The sequence below is a fragment of the Drosophila nasuta genome, chromosome 2R (assembly GCF_023558535.2).
Source record: "Drosophila nasuta strain 15112-1781.00 chromosome 2R, ASM2355853v1, whole genome shotgun sequence".
In the NCBI taxonomy this organism is placed as follows: domain Eukaryota; kingdom Metazoa; phylum Arthropoda; class Insecta; order Diptera; family Drosophilidae; genus Drosophila; species Drosophila nasuta.
The window spans coordinates 19,612,107-19,631,536 of record NC_083456.1 but is presented as its reverse complement, the minus strand read 5'-3'; the positions used below and the strand labels follow the sequence as shown (position 1 = coordinate 19,631,536).

Below are 19,430 nucleotides of genomic sequence, written 5' to 3'. Positions count from 1 at the left end.
AGACAATCAGACAGCGAGACAGTCAGGAGGCAGCCAGTCAGGCGGGGAGATACACCGGCGGGACAGCAACGCACGAATTAACACAGAAAACGGAACGGGTAGCAGCAGGTGCTCCACGCATGACTCACATAACAAAAATCCATCCGACAATAACAACTTTAACAAGAAAATACAATACGGCATGGCAAAGAATAACTAAGAACAAAGTAAATATACGACTCTAAACGTGCCGAGTATTTTCTCTACAGTGGGCTTAAAGTACTCTAGTTGAGTGTATGGAAATTTTGTTGGACAACAAATTTAAAGCACGAATAAAAATATACAGAATAAAATAAGTCTACTTGTTATTATTGTAGTAAATGATAAGATGACAGTTGGAGTTGTGCCGCAGATTAGTTTTGATATGACTAGAAATGGATGCGAAGGCAAAGACAAACACACATCTCGTGGTGTCATTTTGACCGCTCAGCTCAGAGCTCAGGGCTGAGAGCGTTGTTGCTCTGGCTCTGCTCTGGCTATGGCGCTTATTCCATTAAAATGGCTGTCAACAGTGCACACATGTGTTGTCATAAATATCAGACACACACACACACACACAGTGCTTATATAGATATTGTTGGGAGAACGTATGTGTAGTTAGAGTTATGCTGTTATGCCATAAATGTTTGTTATTATTTGTGCAAAATGTTGATGTTTGCTTTTTCCATGCCTTTTGTTAGGCCGTGTTGTTCGATGGTGTTGCTTTTGCTGTTGCTGTTGCCTGTTGTTGATTTTACGCTTCTCCCACTTCTCTTCACACACATTTAAGCTATGCTCATCAGCATGGCCAACATCATCAGCAGCAGCAGCAGTAGCAAGGATCTGTAACCCTCAGCTTCATGATGATTCGCTCAGCCGTGCGTAACGAGGCGTAAGTGTTGACATGGCAGAAAAATGCCCAAAAAAAAGAAGAAAATTATTGTATTTCATATTTCTATCTGTATGCGAGTGTGTGTGTGTCTCCCTCTTCTGTTCTATTATGCCGCAAGTCTGTTAAGCGCATTAATTACTTTGGTTTATTAAATGTTGTGCTCATTGATTGCTGTCGGCTGTGGCTGGGGGCGCTCTTAGACAGCCGATTGATTGGCCAAACGCTTGGCGCACTTCATCAATATCAACATCTACGCAAATGTTGCGTCAATCAATCTTTTGCACTTGCGCTACGAACAAGCCAAGCAACAACTTGGCCAACTTTTGCAGTCAAGCTGAGGTGCGTGGCGAAGTGAAGTGGGTAAACCAATAGAAAAAAAAAATATAAGAAAAAAGAAGTAAGTGAAAAAAAAATTAGCATTGATGAGCAGCAAAGCGAAAAATGCCAATCAACACTAATCAGCGAAAAGAGAAGAATAAAATTTGCGTGAATTTCTTCTCGTCTATTCTCTTTTCTTTTTCTGTTGGGCTTCCCCCTTTTCTGCTTTATTCATTTCTCTTCCTTTGACTGGCGGCACTCAATGATGCAATCCCCACTTGACGTTGGTATTGGCGGAAATTGTTAACGGAAACGTGTTGTTAGGTGTGCGGCAACGGCAGCGGCAGCTGCGTGTCGAGAGAGCTCGAGCTCCCTTTTGTTCGAAGTAACCAAAACCTTCTAGCCAAAGCATTCACAGCGAAGCCTGTTGGGCCAAAAAGCAAATAATTACGCATACGCAGCGTATGCGGGCAGCACGCACATACATACATATGAAGGGGCAAATTGCGTGTGTTGTCTGCGCGTGTGGTGCGTGTGGTATGTGGGTGGCGCTAGTGTCGCCACTAATGGCTAGCATTTGACTTAAGTTGCTGGCAGGTGGTTTGATGTGACGACCGACTTCGCCTCCCCTTCGTCCTCCTCCTCCTGTCCATCACACATTTCCCTATTGAGCGTGGAAAACTCTTACAGAAATTGAACAATAAATAATTTGTCGTAATTAATTGCACGTCAGCAGTTTACAATTCAACAGCAATCATTCAATCCGCCTGTCAATTTCCGCATAATCCAAACAATAATCATTGCACAAGCTCTTCAACACACAACACACGATGGCAAAAGTGGTGGAGCTCTAATTAAAAGCCAAACAGCAGCGAGTGGAGAGTATTCGCTTCATTTAATTTTAAGGGCTCCACTTCATTGCCGTTAACATCATTACAAAAAACGTCAACATAATTATCTGTTGATGAAAATTATAATTATTGCGGAAATGTCAACAGAATACGAGCGAATTGAGGTTTCGATATTAATAAATAAAAGTACATTTAATAAAGTTCTTGCGAAGTGAACTTTTGGTTTTCTACAATGCCAATAATTTGCATATAACATTTTTATTTTACAATTATTAATTGGCAGGGATGTTAAATGCTTATATATAAGCATTAATTTAATGATTTTCTTAGACTGTTCAATGACACTCTTTGCTCATCAATTTATCACTATTTGCAGTTTCTGCTTGCAGCCTATTAATAACAATTCTTGGCAAATCAGCACATTAAATAGATTTTGAGCAAAATGCATAAAATCTCTCTCGGTAATTGAGTGACAAGCTTATCGATACTCCAAACTCTAAATGACAATAAACTCCTGCGGCGCTCAATTGCAAAATAGGCCAACTTTTAGTCAATTACAAGAGCAGCAGCAGCAGCAGCTGCATAAAAACTCATTATGGCAAGGATGATGCTCGGATTTGCAGTTTGTTTGAGTTTTTGTGCAAATGTGAAGAAAATTACCAATTTGGAAATTAATTTGCAAAATAATTAAAAGCAATGACAACCGAACGATGACAGCGCATTAAGTGGGGCAAGTCCCCCGTTGTTGCTGCTGCTTTTGCCGTTGTTGCCGCTGTTACTGTCCAGGCAAACACCCATTAATGTTGTTAGCTGTTGATAACTCTGTCAAATGCTGCTGCATGTTTAATGCGTCTGACATCAACATCGATGACATTGATGACGCCGACAACAACAAGAATATCGCTGACAATGGCCACACTCGATGACGTTGATAATGATGTTGTCTCATTGCTGTCGCTCATGTTAATGACAATTGCTCTAATGACAATGTTGCAGCCGTTGCAGTAGCCGATGCAGCAGCAGCGCCTGCCGTTGATGGCCTGCCACGTCAAGCCATGCCACATGGGGGGGACATAGCAGACAGCTTAATGCTTGTTTATGCTATTCATTATGCAACAAATCAACAATTCAATGGATTATGAATATATGCCAGACTTCTGCCGCAATTCCTAATTAATATGCAAATATGTATGCACTCATGTAAGTGCACGTGAATGTCACTTTACACACTCCCTTCCACCTGTGTGTATTTTGTCCTTTCAAAGCGTGCTCAATAATTCACAGAACTCCACAGGCGTATCATATGAGGGAAATCTCTCTCCCTCTCTGGGTAACTTTGCCGCATTTACTTATTATTGCGGTCTCCATTGTCAAAGCGCAGTAATTAAAAATGCGCCATGCCGCATTGCAACACCAATCGTGACATGCAACTGCCACAAATTTCTAATCAATAGCAATAGGAAATGGCAATTCATTAATAGACTAGAGAATTGTATAAATTTAACTACTTAAAGGTAGTATTAGGCATTGCAATTAATATAGTACAAAGAACTATATTCTCCCATCAATATTCATGAACTTTATCCATCCATTAACACAAACTTATCAGCTTTGTTGGCCCAAATTTAAATTGTTGGCAGCATTAAATAAAAGCATGAATTTTGCTATCTAACTAGAATATGCCAAATCTTTGACTGCAAAGTAATGTTTTGAAAACTGGGCCGCAAAGCAAAACTTTTAAAACTGAATCACTTGATTCCCGAATATATAAAACAATAAATGCAGATACACGCTGAGAGGTTAGTTCGTTTTGCAAGTTGCAGGCTCGTTAGCGTGCCACGGTTGTGTGGCAACAGCAACAGCCGAGACGAATGAAAGCGAAGCGTTAAATTGTATACATTTAACTAGAGTCATAAAATGGCAAATGACATGGAGCAAAGAAGGGTGGAAAAGGGGGGGTCAGTATAAATTGCATGAGGAAATGCCATTCTCAAAGACTACAAATGCCATGCCTAGCACTCAGACTGCCATTTGCCACGCCCCCTTTCTGTCAAGCACAATGCAAAGCAAGTCGCAAGCCATTCGACTCGTCGTGTAATGAAATGTATGTCCAACAGGACAAACAAAGAGCTGTAGCTGCAACAGTAACAGTAACAGTAACAGCAACAGCAACAAGAGCCACAGTAAGTGAAACAGTAATGGCAAGCGGTGGCCAGTTGGCAAATAAATAAGTAGTTGGGGCTTTTCCTGGAAAAGCAGTCAACTCTTTGCGGTCGCAAAACGAACTCAACAAACAAAAAAATATACAGTGCCAGCAAAAAATGTGAAAAATTAAATAGCATAAAAACGTAATGCAACGCCCCAAATAATTCGTGCTACTGGCGGGCGGTCCAACGTCTCTCTTTCTTTCAGTCTCCACTCCAGAGTCTGACCAAAAACCCTTTCCCACTCTTTCCCTCCTCCAACCTCCAACCTAAGCGAGCTGAAGCAACGCTGTATAATTTTAAGCATTGACATTTGCGGTTGCCAGTCATTATTTGGTGCACTAACTTTGTGTTGGTCTCTTCATTCACTCCCTTTCTTTTTCCCTCTCATTTCGTATGCGAATGTGTGTGTGTGTGTGTTTAATATTTTTTTTCAACTCTCTTTCGCTCTCTCTCTCTCTCTTGCTGGTATTTTTCCTCTTTGGCTGCTCGCCGCTTCACACTTCCGCTTTGGCAACTTCCGCAATTTTACTTTGAATTATAGCCAAGCGTATTAATTTAAATGTCGACAAAGGCGCACAGCATAAAAATAAATACTACTCTATAAGAAAAAGAAACCAGCTAAATATGTGTGTGTGAGTATGCCCATTTCTTCCCTCTATTTTTTATGCTTTTTGAGAGCATTTAGATTTGGCAATGAAGTTTTATAGAACCTAAAAGAAGATATATGTAGCTTGCATTTTAAACATAATAAATAGTGGACTTTAAAAATATATAGCAGCATTCTGAAAAGGAGTACTATTAAGTTAGAAATGTGAATTCCATTTTAGATTATCATCATTTGTATGCGATAATATAAAAATATAATCTAAATTTATCGTTCTATATTAATTTCCATATTCTTATGTATTAAAAATGCGATATTTCGATTTTCTATATATCTTCTCACAGCATTCGTTAGCATTTGAGATAGAATTTATGCTTTCTTTTCGAAGGACTTTATAGGTGGCTATAAAAACATTACATTTCATTGTTTATTTAAAAAAAAATGAACTGCATTTAATGTTTTGTTATTACTTTTATAGAATAATATACATACGAAATGTAGAAATCCATATTAATTTCGTTACTTTTATGTAGATGGCCTCCAACTTACATGAATATACTAAAGTATGTATGTATATATAATATATATAGTATATTGATAACAATTTCTGTGCCTAAATTTCTATATATTACATCTTCTTTCATTTTTTAGTGTATTCCATATTCGGCAAGTGACTCCTTCAAAGAAGAAAATACTGTTTTATCAGTCCCATTGTGTGGCATTCGTTTTATGTTTGATTAAAATTATGCTTTGTCCAGCTTTTCAATTTGTCTTTGCAGACTTTTAATTAATGTGTTGGCAGCTGAAAGATAGCATTGAAAGCTCTTTGCTCTTAAGATACACACTCCAGCTGCGAATTCAACTTTGTGCATATCCCAAATTGATTGCCAAATAAGTATAGTAAACCCCCCGAAGAATTAATGCAAGTAGTAGATCACAATTTGTGGAAATTGATTCGATTGTTAAACTGAATACACTGCTGTAAATAAGTATTTGTATCGGTGTATGTGTGTGTGTGTCAGAGAGTATATTAATGGGTATGTTCATTCAGCTGTTTTATGTCCAAGTGAGAGAAGTCCAGCGAGCGTAAATGAAAATTTATGCACGAAATTTAATTAAAACATACCTCAGGCTGTGTTTCGCCGTGCACGATGCAGACGAGCATCGCCTCATGTCCCTCGCCGGAGAAGACAACGGGACGCTCCACGGAGATTTCTGGTGGGTCTGTGTGAGGTTGGGAGGAATGGGAATATTAAAGAAATTAGTAAACAACATGGCAAAGCAAAAACAGAAAGCACAGAAAAAAAGCAATCGCCAAAGGGAGTGTGAACAGCGCGGACTGTTTCCATATAATTAGCTGTGTTGGCAGGAGGCAACTGCTCACACCCCTTTGTTTCGAATCGAGTCGAGTCGAAGACTTTCATCGAAATTGCATATAAATTTTAAATAAATGTCGAACAATCACTTCCATAATTGTAAGTCACTCACTTGTGGTTTTCTCGGTGTGTTTGTGTGTGTTGTAAATGCCAAGCTCACGTCTATTCGCCTTGTGTGTTGCATTCAAGCCAATAACCATTAAAATCAGTTTTCAAATAAATTGAAGTGTCTACCAATTGGTGCTGCCAATTGGCTTAAAATTAATTTGTTTCGCTTGCAGACACTGAACTTTGGCATTTACACACACACACACTCGAACTCACGCTCTGGGGAGAATTATATGCACATGTCGGGTTGGCTCAATACTTACATAAGACGTGCAGGACGACTTGACTGGATGCGGGCTGGCCGACACCATTGTTGGCGGTGCATATGTAGACGCCGCCCTTATGACGATCCACATTCTCGATGGACAGGACGTGCGAGTGCAGCTTCTCTTCTCCTGCAACATACAGTACAGCAAAATGAGCACAACGACAGGGCAGGTCAATAAAAGCGGCCATCGAAGAAATGACAGAGGCAATTACAAGAATTCAACCAGCCAACGAACCATCCAACCAACCAACTGCTCATGCAAACAATTCAAACAGAGCCAGCACACGAGCACTGAGGATGAGGATGAGGACGAGGACGTCGACAGCAGCAGCAGGGTCAGGATTGCTGCTCCAGTGCGCATTGTATTTAATAATAAAGAAGAGGCGCCTGGGCGTTGGGCATGGCGCTCAAAATAATTTCTTTGACTTTTCATTTTTATGGAAATTGTTGAAGTTTTTTCTCATGTATATATATTTTTTTGTATATTTATTTATTTTCTTTTGCTGCTGCTGGTCGTCCGTCGTTGGTATCTTTTTGTTATTCTTTATGCTTTTAATTTGCGTCGCCTGTTGGCCAGTTGACTGCTTCAACTGGACAGTTAAACAGCTGAACAACCACACAGTTGAAGAGCTGAACAGCTGAACAGTTGTACAGCAGTTGGTCAGTTGACTGGTTGGATCCTTTTGTTTTGTTTCGTTTCGTTTACTGGCTTCTCTGCCTATTTATGCAAAATCTTACCATTGGGCAAAATATTATTTTTGCGGCTCCAAGTCACATTTGGCGTTGGATTACCAGAGGCCGAGCACTCAATGCGCACTGATGAACCTTTTTTGACTTGCAAATGTCCGCCGGTGCTAATGTGATGAATCCTTGGTGGCACTGCAAAAAGGACGCAAGCAAATAAACACAAAACAAAAAGACAGAACAAAAAACGAAAAACACATTAGAAATGGCCACTAGTCTCGCTATTCCAAAAACAATGACTGCCCAGCGTCGCGTCCACCAAAACGTATACAAAATAGAGTACAAAATGTATGCAAAGTCCAGCCGAGTTTCTGGCCAAGGATCAAGGACCATGGACGGCCAACAATTTGAATAAATATGCGCACAAATGCAAATTGAATGAGTGCAAAATGGCATTTACGCGTGTGGAGGAGAAAAGCAGGAAGTAGGCTCACTCCCACAGCGATGTCGATGAGCGAAGGATGTGAGAGTGAGAGCCAAGGATGAAGCTTCAGCTGGAGACTGTCGCTGCTGGGAGCGACGCATCTGCCAATTTGCCTTGTCCACCAGCATTGGGCAATTTTATTTAATTCGCCCCTCCAATTTATTTATATTTGCGGCTGAATTATTTTACAGCTGTTTACCAACCAACGACGAAAAAAAAAGAAGAAATTACGACTATGTCTCCTCTGCGTCGTCGGGCATCAAGGACAATTGCAATGGTCACGCCCACAACTCACCAAGTTAAGCGTCTCTGATCTCACCCAAAGGGACAAGGTTATGCGGCTTTGCATTTTATGTTATTTATTTTTGAGCTTTATAGATTTGTTTACCCTCATCTATTAGGGCAGTGCTCAAAAAGCGGGAATGTTCAATTCGAGAGAAAGTATGTAACAGCCGAGTATCTTTTTTATATTTGAACAATCTGTGAATGAATTAGTGTGAACAAATCTATGACAAATTCAACAAAGAGCAATCCAAATAAAAATCATTTACCTGCATGTCAAAGGGCGCTTTATTGATACACATTCGATTTACAATATAATATTCGAATATATATATTAGTTTATGGGTACGAGAATGAATGCCACTACTCTGTCCAAAACAAATAGGAATTCAAAGGAAAGCGCAGAGAGAAAGAGACAGGAGCGAAACGATGTAGCGATGAAGCGTATTTGCATTTGAAAGAAAATTACAATTGATCATTGAGGGAGCACAAACAACACAACACAAGCGAATAACAAATATACATATACACATAAATAAATATGCATCCTTATCTATATCAATGTGTGAGCATTTACATACACATACATATATATGTATTCATCTAGGAATGGAATGATATGGTTGCAAAATCTGCATTCGACTATAATAAATCATGGGACTGTGTGGCTCGCAGCCAAAACTAAACCAAAAAGACATCGCAGTCTGTGAGAACTCATACAATGAAGTTGTCTATTTGCTCGCATGCCCAGGACCTGCCAAAGGACTCACTCTCAACGTGTGCGAATGTGCTTCAGCAGTTAGGGGACTCTCTGCCGAAATATTTTCAATAATTTCACGCTTTGGTGGGACTTTATGCCCCACAGCAGACAGAGAAAAGAGAAAAGTGAAGCAGAGGAATGATGGGGATTGAGTCGCATATTGAATTCAATAAATGCTCGAATCCTTGGTCATAACAGTATGTGTGTGTGTGTGTGTGTGCGGCAGTTGACGACGACTTACGAGTATATTGAGAGCAGTTGATTTTGACTTTGCTGCTTGGGTGGCATGTAATACGTGGATTGCGGCATGTAATGTCATGCAGATGACGACTAATGCGACGCCAATAGATGCTTGATCTGATCTCGGCTGGATGGCCGATGCTGGCAAATGAATGATGAATGGGCAAGATGAGGAGGGGAGCGGGGAAGGGATGGCTGCGGCCAGCACTCAGCAATTTTAATAAGCGAGCTCTTTCAAGGCAAACGATGCCGCAGTTGCCACAATATCCGCAGAAGCAGCAGCAACTTTTGATGCAACTTGCGGGCATTTACATGCACCCCAACTCTGTTGGCTGCTTATGTCATGTATATACTCTCCGATATATATATGTACATACACACATATATACGTACAAACACACTGACATATTGTACATATTGATTTTATGCCTTATTTCGCAATGTGGCTATGGATGAAACTTCAGAGTTTGGTTTGCGGCTTTTAAAGTTACGTACTTCAAACTGGACTTGGACCGAGGCGAACACATAACTTTACTTAGCGAGGGGCAGTCAGAGAGAGGCAAGGCGAGGGGACTGTGTCTGGTAAGTAATTTAAATACATAGTTAGTTGGGTAAAGTTTTAGTGCGAAAACTTAAACGGCTTTGCAAGTGCTTGGAATTTTCTTGCGTTTAATTGTCGGTTCACTTGGCCAAGTATCCTGGTCCGAGCTCAGACGCACATATCCAAGCGTATCCTTGCAATTTGCCTTGCCTTGTGTGTTGGTAATTTGTCTCAAATATCCGAAGAAAGTGGCCTCACCTAACACCCGGTTACATGTCTGGCCCACTTTCAAGTCTGCCAGCCTGCCAGGCTGCCAGCTTGTTTTGGCTCCACATTTGTTTATTGCATACGAGTATTGTGGCATACACGAGATTGTGCCACACAATCCTCAACTCTCTCTCTCTCTATCTTGCTCACTTCATTGTTGTTATTGTTTGTGTGCCAACTATTGTTATGCTGCTGCACATAATTAAATGCTACTCGACTGCCTACCAGATCCTATCCTTTCTATCTTTCTCTTCCTCTCCCTCCATTCATACATCGCTGCAGCTGCAGTTGCCTGCAATTGTTTCTGGCATATTGGCCATATAATTTACAATTTTGTGTGGCTTTCTATTCAGCCAGGCAGCTAGCATAATAATTATGGTTTCCAATTGAATACATATGTTAAGGTTTTGCACTAATATTTCTGCAACACGAGTAGAATGAGAATGGATATGAATTGATGATTCCCAGCTTATTAAGCTCCATTGTGCGACAGGTTAATGCCCGTGTTGAGTGCTTTAATCATTACTGTTTCTGTTGCTGTTGTTGTTATCATCGGCATGCGCTAGTCACTGACAATAAAAATGACGAAATGACCACAATGGCTGCCCACACGGCGGCTACGTAACTTAATGTTTTGCGGTCTGATTGCGGTTAACCGCAGCGTGTTGCGAGGGCGTAGAAGGGAAGCGTTGGCTAATGGATGTTTTTGGTTGGCAGATGTCAATGCCAAATTGGTTTATTAAACGCAATAACATCCACGAGTGAATGCGCTTTAAATACACAAACAAACAGAAAACAAACAACAACAGTAGCAGCAGCAAAAATGTTGCCAGTTTTAAAGCCATGAGCACACATCCTGCAGCAAGTCCTGCAGTCAGGATATGCAGCAAAGAGTTTTGACCATTATCCACAAATTGGTCAATAAAATGGAACAATAGCTCCGACTCCCGGATAGGCAGACAGTCAACGGATTAGCCAAGGGCGCAAGTTCATTGTTTAAACAGAGAGAACGAGAGTGGCATGTGGCATGTGGCATGCAACATGCCTGCATCAAATGATGTTGACCGGGTAAATAAATATGTGCCAGCCAGAGCAGAGTGAAGATTGGGAGATGAGCATTAAAAGATTTGTCAACTGGACAAAGTTTTGGTTGCTCGCTGGAGGCGTTGTTTCCCAACTGGAGCAGGAGATGGGAACGGAGCAGGAGCAGAAAATGGGAAGCTGGGATGCCGAAATGCTGCTCCACTTGGCCGGAACGTTGGGCTAATGTCTTTGTAAGTGCGCCGCTGCCGAGGCAAGTGCAAAAGTTTGGCAAGCGCACATTATTTTTTCATCTTTAGTGTGGCCCAAACTGAAAGTAATTTACGCTCGTAAAAGCTGGCGAGCCAAAATGCCAGAGCACAGCAAACTTTATGAAATTTATATTCGAGCATGTCGAACCAAATGGACGAACGCTGCCGAAGGGGCAGGAGTTGACTTCTCAGCACAGCTCTGCTCCTTTTACCAGACTCTCTCCCTCTTTCTCTCTGTGTGTGTGTGTGTGTGTATGGTGATAGCTTGGATTGGGGGTGCCATATAGAAGGCATCAGAAGGTTGCTGATGCTGGGTGTCTGCTGTTGAGCCTATAAAAACTTCGACAGCGCATTATTTTGCTTGTTTCTCCTTTGACAACAATGCGGAATCGGACCCCGAGACCCGCTTGGAGTTGGTGTTGAGTTTGGATGTATTTTTTTTTTTGCGTTGCTGCCATTCTTATTTTTTTGGGGCGGCGGGGCAACAATTTACGTGCGCTGCTAAAGTTCAATAAACGAAATATTTCTGGCCATGATCATTATTTGGCAAACGGAGCGCATAATAAACACATAAAATAAACAAAACTTTTCAATAATCGACTTTTTTCTCCCATTTCAGTTTTTTTGTTGTGCCTGCTCTGTTCTGTTCTCTCTCCTCTTGGCTTTGCCAGACCAGTCTTTGTTTAATGTTTGTTTGTGGCGACGCCGCATCAGGATCAGAACCAGACTCCTGCCACTGTCCTGGTGCAGGACCAAGTTTCAATGACAAATGAAAAAAGTTGTATTCGACGATTTTATTCTTTTTGGTTTTTTTTTTTTGGATTGTGTTGCTGCCATGACTGCTGCAAATAAATACGCAATTTTTATAGGCTAACAAACGCGCGTAATGCTTTAAAAAATGTACGCGTGCGTAAGGACATCTTAAAGGACATGACCTAAACTATTTTTCAATCATTGCTCACTCCATTCCGAGCACACACACACACACACCGAGGGCAACGAGCCCAGCGATGAGAGCTGAGTCGACTTCACTTTGGAGATTTTGGGAATTGTATCGCAATTTGCATTCGGCCCACACACACACCGACACAGACACTATGCTGCTGGAAAAGTCAGGAAAAGTGTTAGCAAATGCAGAGGAGAACGTGAGCCAGAGAGAGGGGGGGGAGAAGCGCATGCACAGAGGCCCGCTAGCCAAGTGTATGCAAATAAAAAGGCAACATTGTAATTGGGGGAAATATATGCAAATTATTCATCATTGCTGATTAGAAGACGCACCACCAAAAGCGATGACAAGCTGGGGAAGCCAAAAAGGGAAGACGCCAAGAGGAAGCCAGCCAGGAGAGAGCCAAAAGCAAAAGCTGACTAAAGAAAGAGAGAGCGGGTGTGGGAGAGCGAGAGAGAGAGAGAGAGTGCTGGCAACTGGGAACCGAGCGAAACGCACGCTTGTTAGGCACAATGCGTTGTCGACAGGAAGTAGTTAAGGACCCGAGAGGCAATCGAGAGGAAGGGGCAATTTGCATCCGACCGACCGACAGACCGAGCGACCGCCTGGAAACTGGAGTATCTGCCGCAAATGCAGCGTGGCACGAAGGAAACTTGAGGGGACGGGGGGAAGGAGCTAAAATGGCAGATTAGTTTTGATTTTTCCGTTGGTCGTTGGAAAATTCACCCTATTGAATCTGTGGTCATAAAGCCGCCAAATTGCAGCGCATCTACTTTGCATATTTGAGTGGCCCGAGCGCATAATACGCCAAGGATCTAAGGATATGTTAATTTGAGCCACACACACACACACACACACTCGATGTGGAGGTGTCCAAATGATGTGCGCCCACTCCGACAATGGACCCAAGTGATTTGTGAAAGCCGCATAAATTTACACATAATAAAAATCCATTCCCAATCCCATTCTTGCCACAGTCCTTCCTCCCCCCTTCCAATCCCTGACTGATGTGTGACGATGCCTCAAACTTTGCATAACAAAAAGAAAGGGCATATAAAAAATAGGCTGCCTATTGAGACGATGTCAAAACCCAGTACTTACCCAGTATCTCGACGGTATGTGTAATTTCGCGAGGTTCCATAGTGGCAATTTGGCAAATATAATCGCCGGCATCCTGTGGCACAGCGTCACGTATCTGCAGATTGAAGCCGCTCACCAGACGCACACGCGGATCGGGTGTCACCTTGACGGAGCCGGCGGTAAGGATGGCGATGCCACGTTTCCAGGCAACCACATAAGGTTCTGTGAAATACAAAATACAAAAAAATGAGTTAAAGAATACACACTCATGAGTTATAATCTTATCATCGGGACTGATGCAACTTAATTGGTAAACGCGACAAGGCAATCACTTAAATTACGATGAAAAGATTGAATCAAACGCACACACACACATACACACACATCGTGAAATACATGTGTACGCAAATTGAAAAGTCAGAATTCAAATGACTCAATTACAAGGCATTTCAAAAGATCTAAAAGGCTAGAAATTCAATTTGCCATGGACTCGCGCATACAACATCAACTGCACACAACCACACACAGAAAGGGGATGCGATGGAAGGAAGGGGGAGGGTGGCGAAATGGGCGACAGATACTCAGTAACACCCACTTGATATCCGCTAATGTGCGGCATTTGCAATCATATGCTAGGCACTCGATATGGGAACAGGAAAGCGCATGGAAATGGTAATGGGTAAGGAACAGGAAGGGCAAGCCAAAAGGGGAGCGAAATGCGGGGGGAGGGGAGCGTAGAGACACGCTTTCAACAGGCAGCCAGCAACACACACACTCGATGGCGCATTCATCGAACTCATTAATTGTGATTCCTTTTCAATTTATGTTCGTGTTGTCTGTGTGTGCGTGTTGTTGGTGTTGTTCGTTGTTCGCTGTTCGGTTGCCTGTAAATAGCTGTGGCAGCAAGCACGTGCTATTGCAATATGCCAAGCCATGCTTGGCTCTCGTGCTCTGTGTGTCGAGGCCCTTGTACGCATATTAAAATTGAAATTGAAGTTGCCGGATTTGCTACTAATGATGTATGACTTCCGCGAGCGACGCTCATTAAAAATTAAAACAACATTTTCGACGCTCCACGGATTGGCAACTCGTATGAGTATTTCGGCAGAAAAGCCCATCAGTGCAGCTTCTGCTATATACTCGAATGATAGCTCATTACTGACGCTCTGCTCTGCGTCGTAAATGAGGCACATAGAGAAAAAGAAGAGCAGAGAAGAGAAACGACGAGGGAAATCAATTGATTTCAAAAGAAATACACAGACTCAACAGCTGCTTTCATATGTGTTAGTGTTCACGCAGCTTAGAACTTTTGCAGACAAACAGACAGACAGACAAACAGTCAGAGAAACACACAGTGTGTGTGTGTGTGTGTGTGTGTGTGTGTGTGTGTGTCTGTGTGGCTTGGTGGTAATAAAATGCTTATGAAGTCATTTACATGCGCATTCAAAAAGCGTATTTATTTGCAATGAGTTCAACAACATCAACAAGCCGAGCAAGTTACAAACCAAGCAACCATGCAGGCAGGCAGGCAGGCAGACAGGACGAAAGGAAGGCAGCCGGGACGCCTTCCGGGATGGAGAGACGAACAGACCGACACAGGAGGCAAGGCAAGTGTGTTGTGCAACACTCAGACTCAAACATTCGCATTCACATTCAACACTCACACTCGCACACTCACACACTTTTGCAGTCACATTCACGCGAGCAAATAAATAAACTAGCGCCACCTGCTGTCGTTAGCGTGCACTATGAACATGGAACTTGGAACTTGGAACTGGAACTGAAGCCTCTTCTCCGTCCCTGTGCCCGTTTACAAAGCAAAACTGTCTTTAGAGCGGAAAACATAATTCGTGGTAGATGCTTGCGAAAGGAGCAAGAGCAAGACCAAGAGCAGGAGAAGCAAAGGATCGTCGACGGCATCGTGTGCGCTAGAGGTTTGTATAGTTTGGCTTTTTTTGGTTTGTCAGTTGCTTTAAGGCAGCCAGACAATACCAACCGAACATTTGCGACTCATTGTTAAGTCATTCGAGTAAGGCGTATACTTAATATGGCTTATGTGACGCTAAAGCAACACACTAAAAAAATAATAATAATGTCATAATACTTTCTAGTGCTATTATATTGCGATTTCTTTGCAATGTTATGTGTCAGCAATGCGATAACAAATTTCGTTATTATTTACAGTAAAGGTATAAAACCATTTGAGATTTCAAAGAAATATCCGATTATTGAATTATAAATATTTGATTTTAAGTTGCAAAATTTAGGTGCAAATATTTGGTAGGTAATTATGGAATTCAATCAAATTATTTGCAGCTACATTTGAATATTTCAGTTACTGTTTAAATAGATAATATTTTAATCTTTTGACTGCAGCTAAATAATAATAGCTACATCACAATGAACTCATCAAGCTTTTCGCTTGGGGGAAACAAAAAGCGTTGAAGTTATCTGTTAAAAGTCAGTTACAGCATTCACACACAGCTTAGATATGAAGATAATATGCTTATGCAAAACCACAAGGTGATGCTTGGTTATGAATGGAAAGCTAACCAGGAAATTACTATGGAGCTGAGAATGTCTGAGTATTAGATTAGAGCTTTTCTCTGCTGCTCTACTGTCCTGCTGCTTCTGGTCCGGAGACCAACAAAAAATATGGATAGCGTGTCTGGTCTTGTTGGGTTTGCAATGAGCTTTAAAGTGTGGTCAGTCAGTTGCACAAAACACGCAACGCACAAATAATGCACAAGCTCATATAAATTGTCTGTGAGTGTGTGTGTGAATGTGTGTGTGTGTGGTGGCAGTAACTAAATAAATTGTTAACTAAAATAACAACAATCTAACGAAAACAAGCAAAACACAAAACGCCTCAATTTCCGGTTTAAGTGTTCTAAACTAAATAGAAATACACACGGACACACACACACACACATACGAATGCAGGCAGACAGACAGACACATGCATTCACACATATTACATGCATAGATTCAGCTGTGAAGCAACTCAGGACAGGATGAGGCTATCCGTTAAGGCGGAAACACAGTAAAAGCATTTCGGTTTTTGTATGTCAGGCTCACAACATTCACATAAACTCGGCCTGCCAGAGAGAACGCTCTGCAGATCTGGACAAATTGCTGGCCATGCCTAGCCGCATGTTGGCCTGAACGTTTGTTTAGAGGCAGAACTAAATTTTAGTTTTCTACACTTTGCACACTAACACGAATAACACACACACACAATGAGAGAGAGAGACATGGACGACACTGAGAGAGACAGAGAGAGACTATTCAAATATGGCCAACATTCGCTTTGTTGTCGAGCTCTGTTTGTTTGCCCTGGCCACACGGTGCGTATGCGCAATTTGGCCGTTGAGCCAGACGTAGTAGTAGTGAAGCAAGCATGGCAAGCAAGTAAAGCAGCTATTCTTGCAACAAGAGCAGCCAACCGACATGTTGTTTGTCTGAGCGCAATTTATTGCATGTCGGAAAGGCCAATATTATAAGATGATGACCCCCGAAGATAAACGATGTTGCGGCTAAGCTGCCGCATGTACACACACTACCACACTCACACACACACACACACACACACACACACAGTGTAAGGGGAGCTTAGCCCAAGGACCCTCAATATGGCATTATTCTGCAACTTCTTGCACAACTTTTTGCGTGTGTATGTTTGTGTTAAGTGTTGTGCGCGTACGTAAAAAGCGAAATTAGAACTGTAAATGGCATTAATATTGAAACTTTGTTGCCCTGCCACATTCTCGACTCCTGGTGCTGTCCTATGTTGCCTCCCTTGTCTCGTTTGCTTGCCTGGCTGTTTGCACAACTTCAACTTTTGCGGCACGATTCCATTTCCGCTTCTCGGTAATAGTTTCAAGCGCTGGCGCTCCATCAAAGCGTAATGAGCGTTTTCTGTAGCCGCAGTGACCGAGGTTTTTGTGCCTTTTTGCATTTTATTGCATTCGAGTTTGCCAGTTGTACTTTGTTTGTTTTCTTTTTTTCTTTTTTTTGAGCAGACCGAACCCACAGCAGGAGCACAAAAGTAAGGAAACAATGCATGCCGCACTCAGGCATTAACAGCTATAGGTCTTATGCCTGCTGACAAGTTAAGCACCGGCCTTGGATACAAACAGCAACAAAAAAACAGTGAATAAAACAAAACATAGAACTGCAACAACAATTAATTATTTGATTGAACAAACCACAAACATTTCTGAAGGGATAACGTGGTTTTGATGCAGACAAGCTGATAAAAGCATTCATTCATTATTAAATTCCCTTATTACTTACTTAACTTTTGGTAATGAAATTAGAGATTACTTCCTTTTGCAACATTCCGCATTTCAAATTGAATATAAATTGTCAAAGGGCACAACACATAAGGCAACACATCCTTGAGATGTCGGAGCCGCACACACATACACACAGACCAAGCACTTTTCATTCGTTTGAAACATTTGATGAGTTCGCAAATATTCAAATATGCCTACGGAATGGAGTTTTAATAAAACGAAGTACATACGAGTACAAGTTGATTATAAGCCTTTGAGTATATATAATTTTAAATATATAATTCATGGAAAAAATTATACAAACACAAACACTTGTAGGATGGAGCGACGCCAATGATGCCCTATCTATTTTCAAGATAATAAATAATTTTTTGGCATAATCAATTCACTGCAACAAATGCCTGAAGTTATTTAAACTTTTTGATTCTGCGAAAAAATGTTTTTTAAATTTATGTGAATTACATTTTCAATTTATTTTTTACATATCTCTATTTGAAGTTTTAGTATAGGGTATGAGTTGTGCGTGTTTCTGTGGTGCTAGAAAGTGACGACGTCCTTGTGTGTGTTTGTCTAAGCGGAATTACTTTTGCGTTGCATAGCCCCAGGCGCAAGTGCCGACTAGCATACAAACAAAGGCGACAAGGCAGAAGAGCTATTCGCCAACAGAGGGCGCCAGACGAGGACAAGGCAAAGGGACAAGCCGAGAGGAGGTCGTCGAGGCATCGTATCGCTATGCACATGTGGAAAAAAATTCAAATAACATGATAAAATGATAATGACGAAATGCTTCAATGTTTATTTAAAAAACTTGCACTCATCCTCCTCTTTCGCTGTTTCGCTGTCGCTGTCGTTGTCGTTCTCTTTTCACTGTTTCTCTTTCATTTATTCAGTCGCAGTTCGTCTCTCTATTTCTTGTGTGTGTGAGGGTTGCTCTTATCATTTTTTTTTCTCTTCAAAGACATAAGATTACTTTTGAAAAGTGCGAAGCACCGCAATAAGTATTTAAAGGAATTTTCATATAATATGCAAATAAGCACTTGCGCACACGCTCACACATACAATCACACACGCCACTTGAAGAGCAGCAGAGAGGGAGAGTGAGAGTGAGAAGATGGGAAACTCATCCTTTTGACTCATTTTCATGTGATTTTCTTTCGAATTTTATGGGTTTTCGTCATAAAATGAAATGAAAATGGGCATAAATTTTGTATGTTGCAACGTTCGGCTGGCTCATCATCACTCAAACAGTGCTCGTCGAGTGTGTGTGAAGAGTGCTGTGAAGTCATTCGCTGCCTTTGTTTAGTGTGGTTTTAAAAATTCTATCAATTACATTTTTAACTTTATAGCTGGCACATAAAAACGACCTGCAGCTGCTGCTGTCTAAACATCTTTTTCCGAAGTCCCATAAAGCACGCCTTATGAACACAGCAAAGGCAGCAACGATGAGGCTTAATTTTAATTATTGCATTTAAGACCCGAGCAGAGAAAACAAAACAAAACAAAGTAAAAAAAAAAAGAAAGAATGACTCTAATTAAACTGTCGTATGCGACGGTTTTTATTAGCATAAAATGGCATTAACCTGCACAGACTTCAGAATCAGAACGAAGTATCTACAATTTTGCTTACTTCATATCGTATATAAGTATTTTTTTGTTCTTTTTGTTTCACTTGTCTTTGCTGTTTCTTTTTCATTGCCATTTCCAGAGATTTTGCGGTCTTCTTTCATTTCTTTCTTTTTTTTACTTTCTTCAGTTTCAGCTTGAGCTTCGTTTTTATTATTACCCAAATGCCTGGGGCTATAATTTCGTTGCAAAAATGTTCTACGAGTATGTATCGTCTTCGTCCTGTTTCTTATTCTTTGGGGCAATGAAGTGCATGAGATATGCCAAGGAAATTCCATGTTCTTTGTTCTG

At 41.3% G+C, this 19,430-nt stretch overlaps 1 protein-coding gene across 4 annotated transcripts in view; it reads right to left on the bottom strand.

The window, feature by feature from the left end:
- LOC132785889 (lachesin) overlaps positions 1 to 19,430 on the bottom strand; it is a 131,308-nt gene that overhangs the window by 17,090 nt on the left and 94,788 nt on the right. For 2 of the 4 annotated variants that reach the window (XM_060792191.1, XM_060792192.1), the window contains exons 5-8: positions 13,240 to 13,440; positions 7,381 to 7,521; positions 6,638 to 6,769; positions 6,017 to 6,114 (exon numbers count right to left, since the gene is read on the bottom strand). In XM_060792191.1, coding sequence (XP_060648174.1) covers positions 6,017 to 6,114; positions 6,638 to 6,769; positions 7,381 to 7,521; positions 13,240 to 13,440 — 572 coding nt within the window. The other 2 variants (XM_060792193.1, XM_060792194.1) reach the window with 2 other exon arrangements.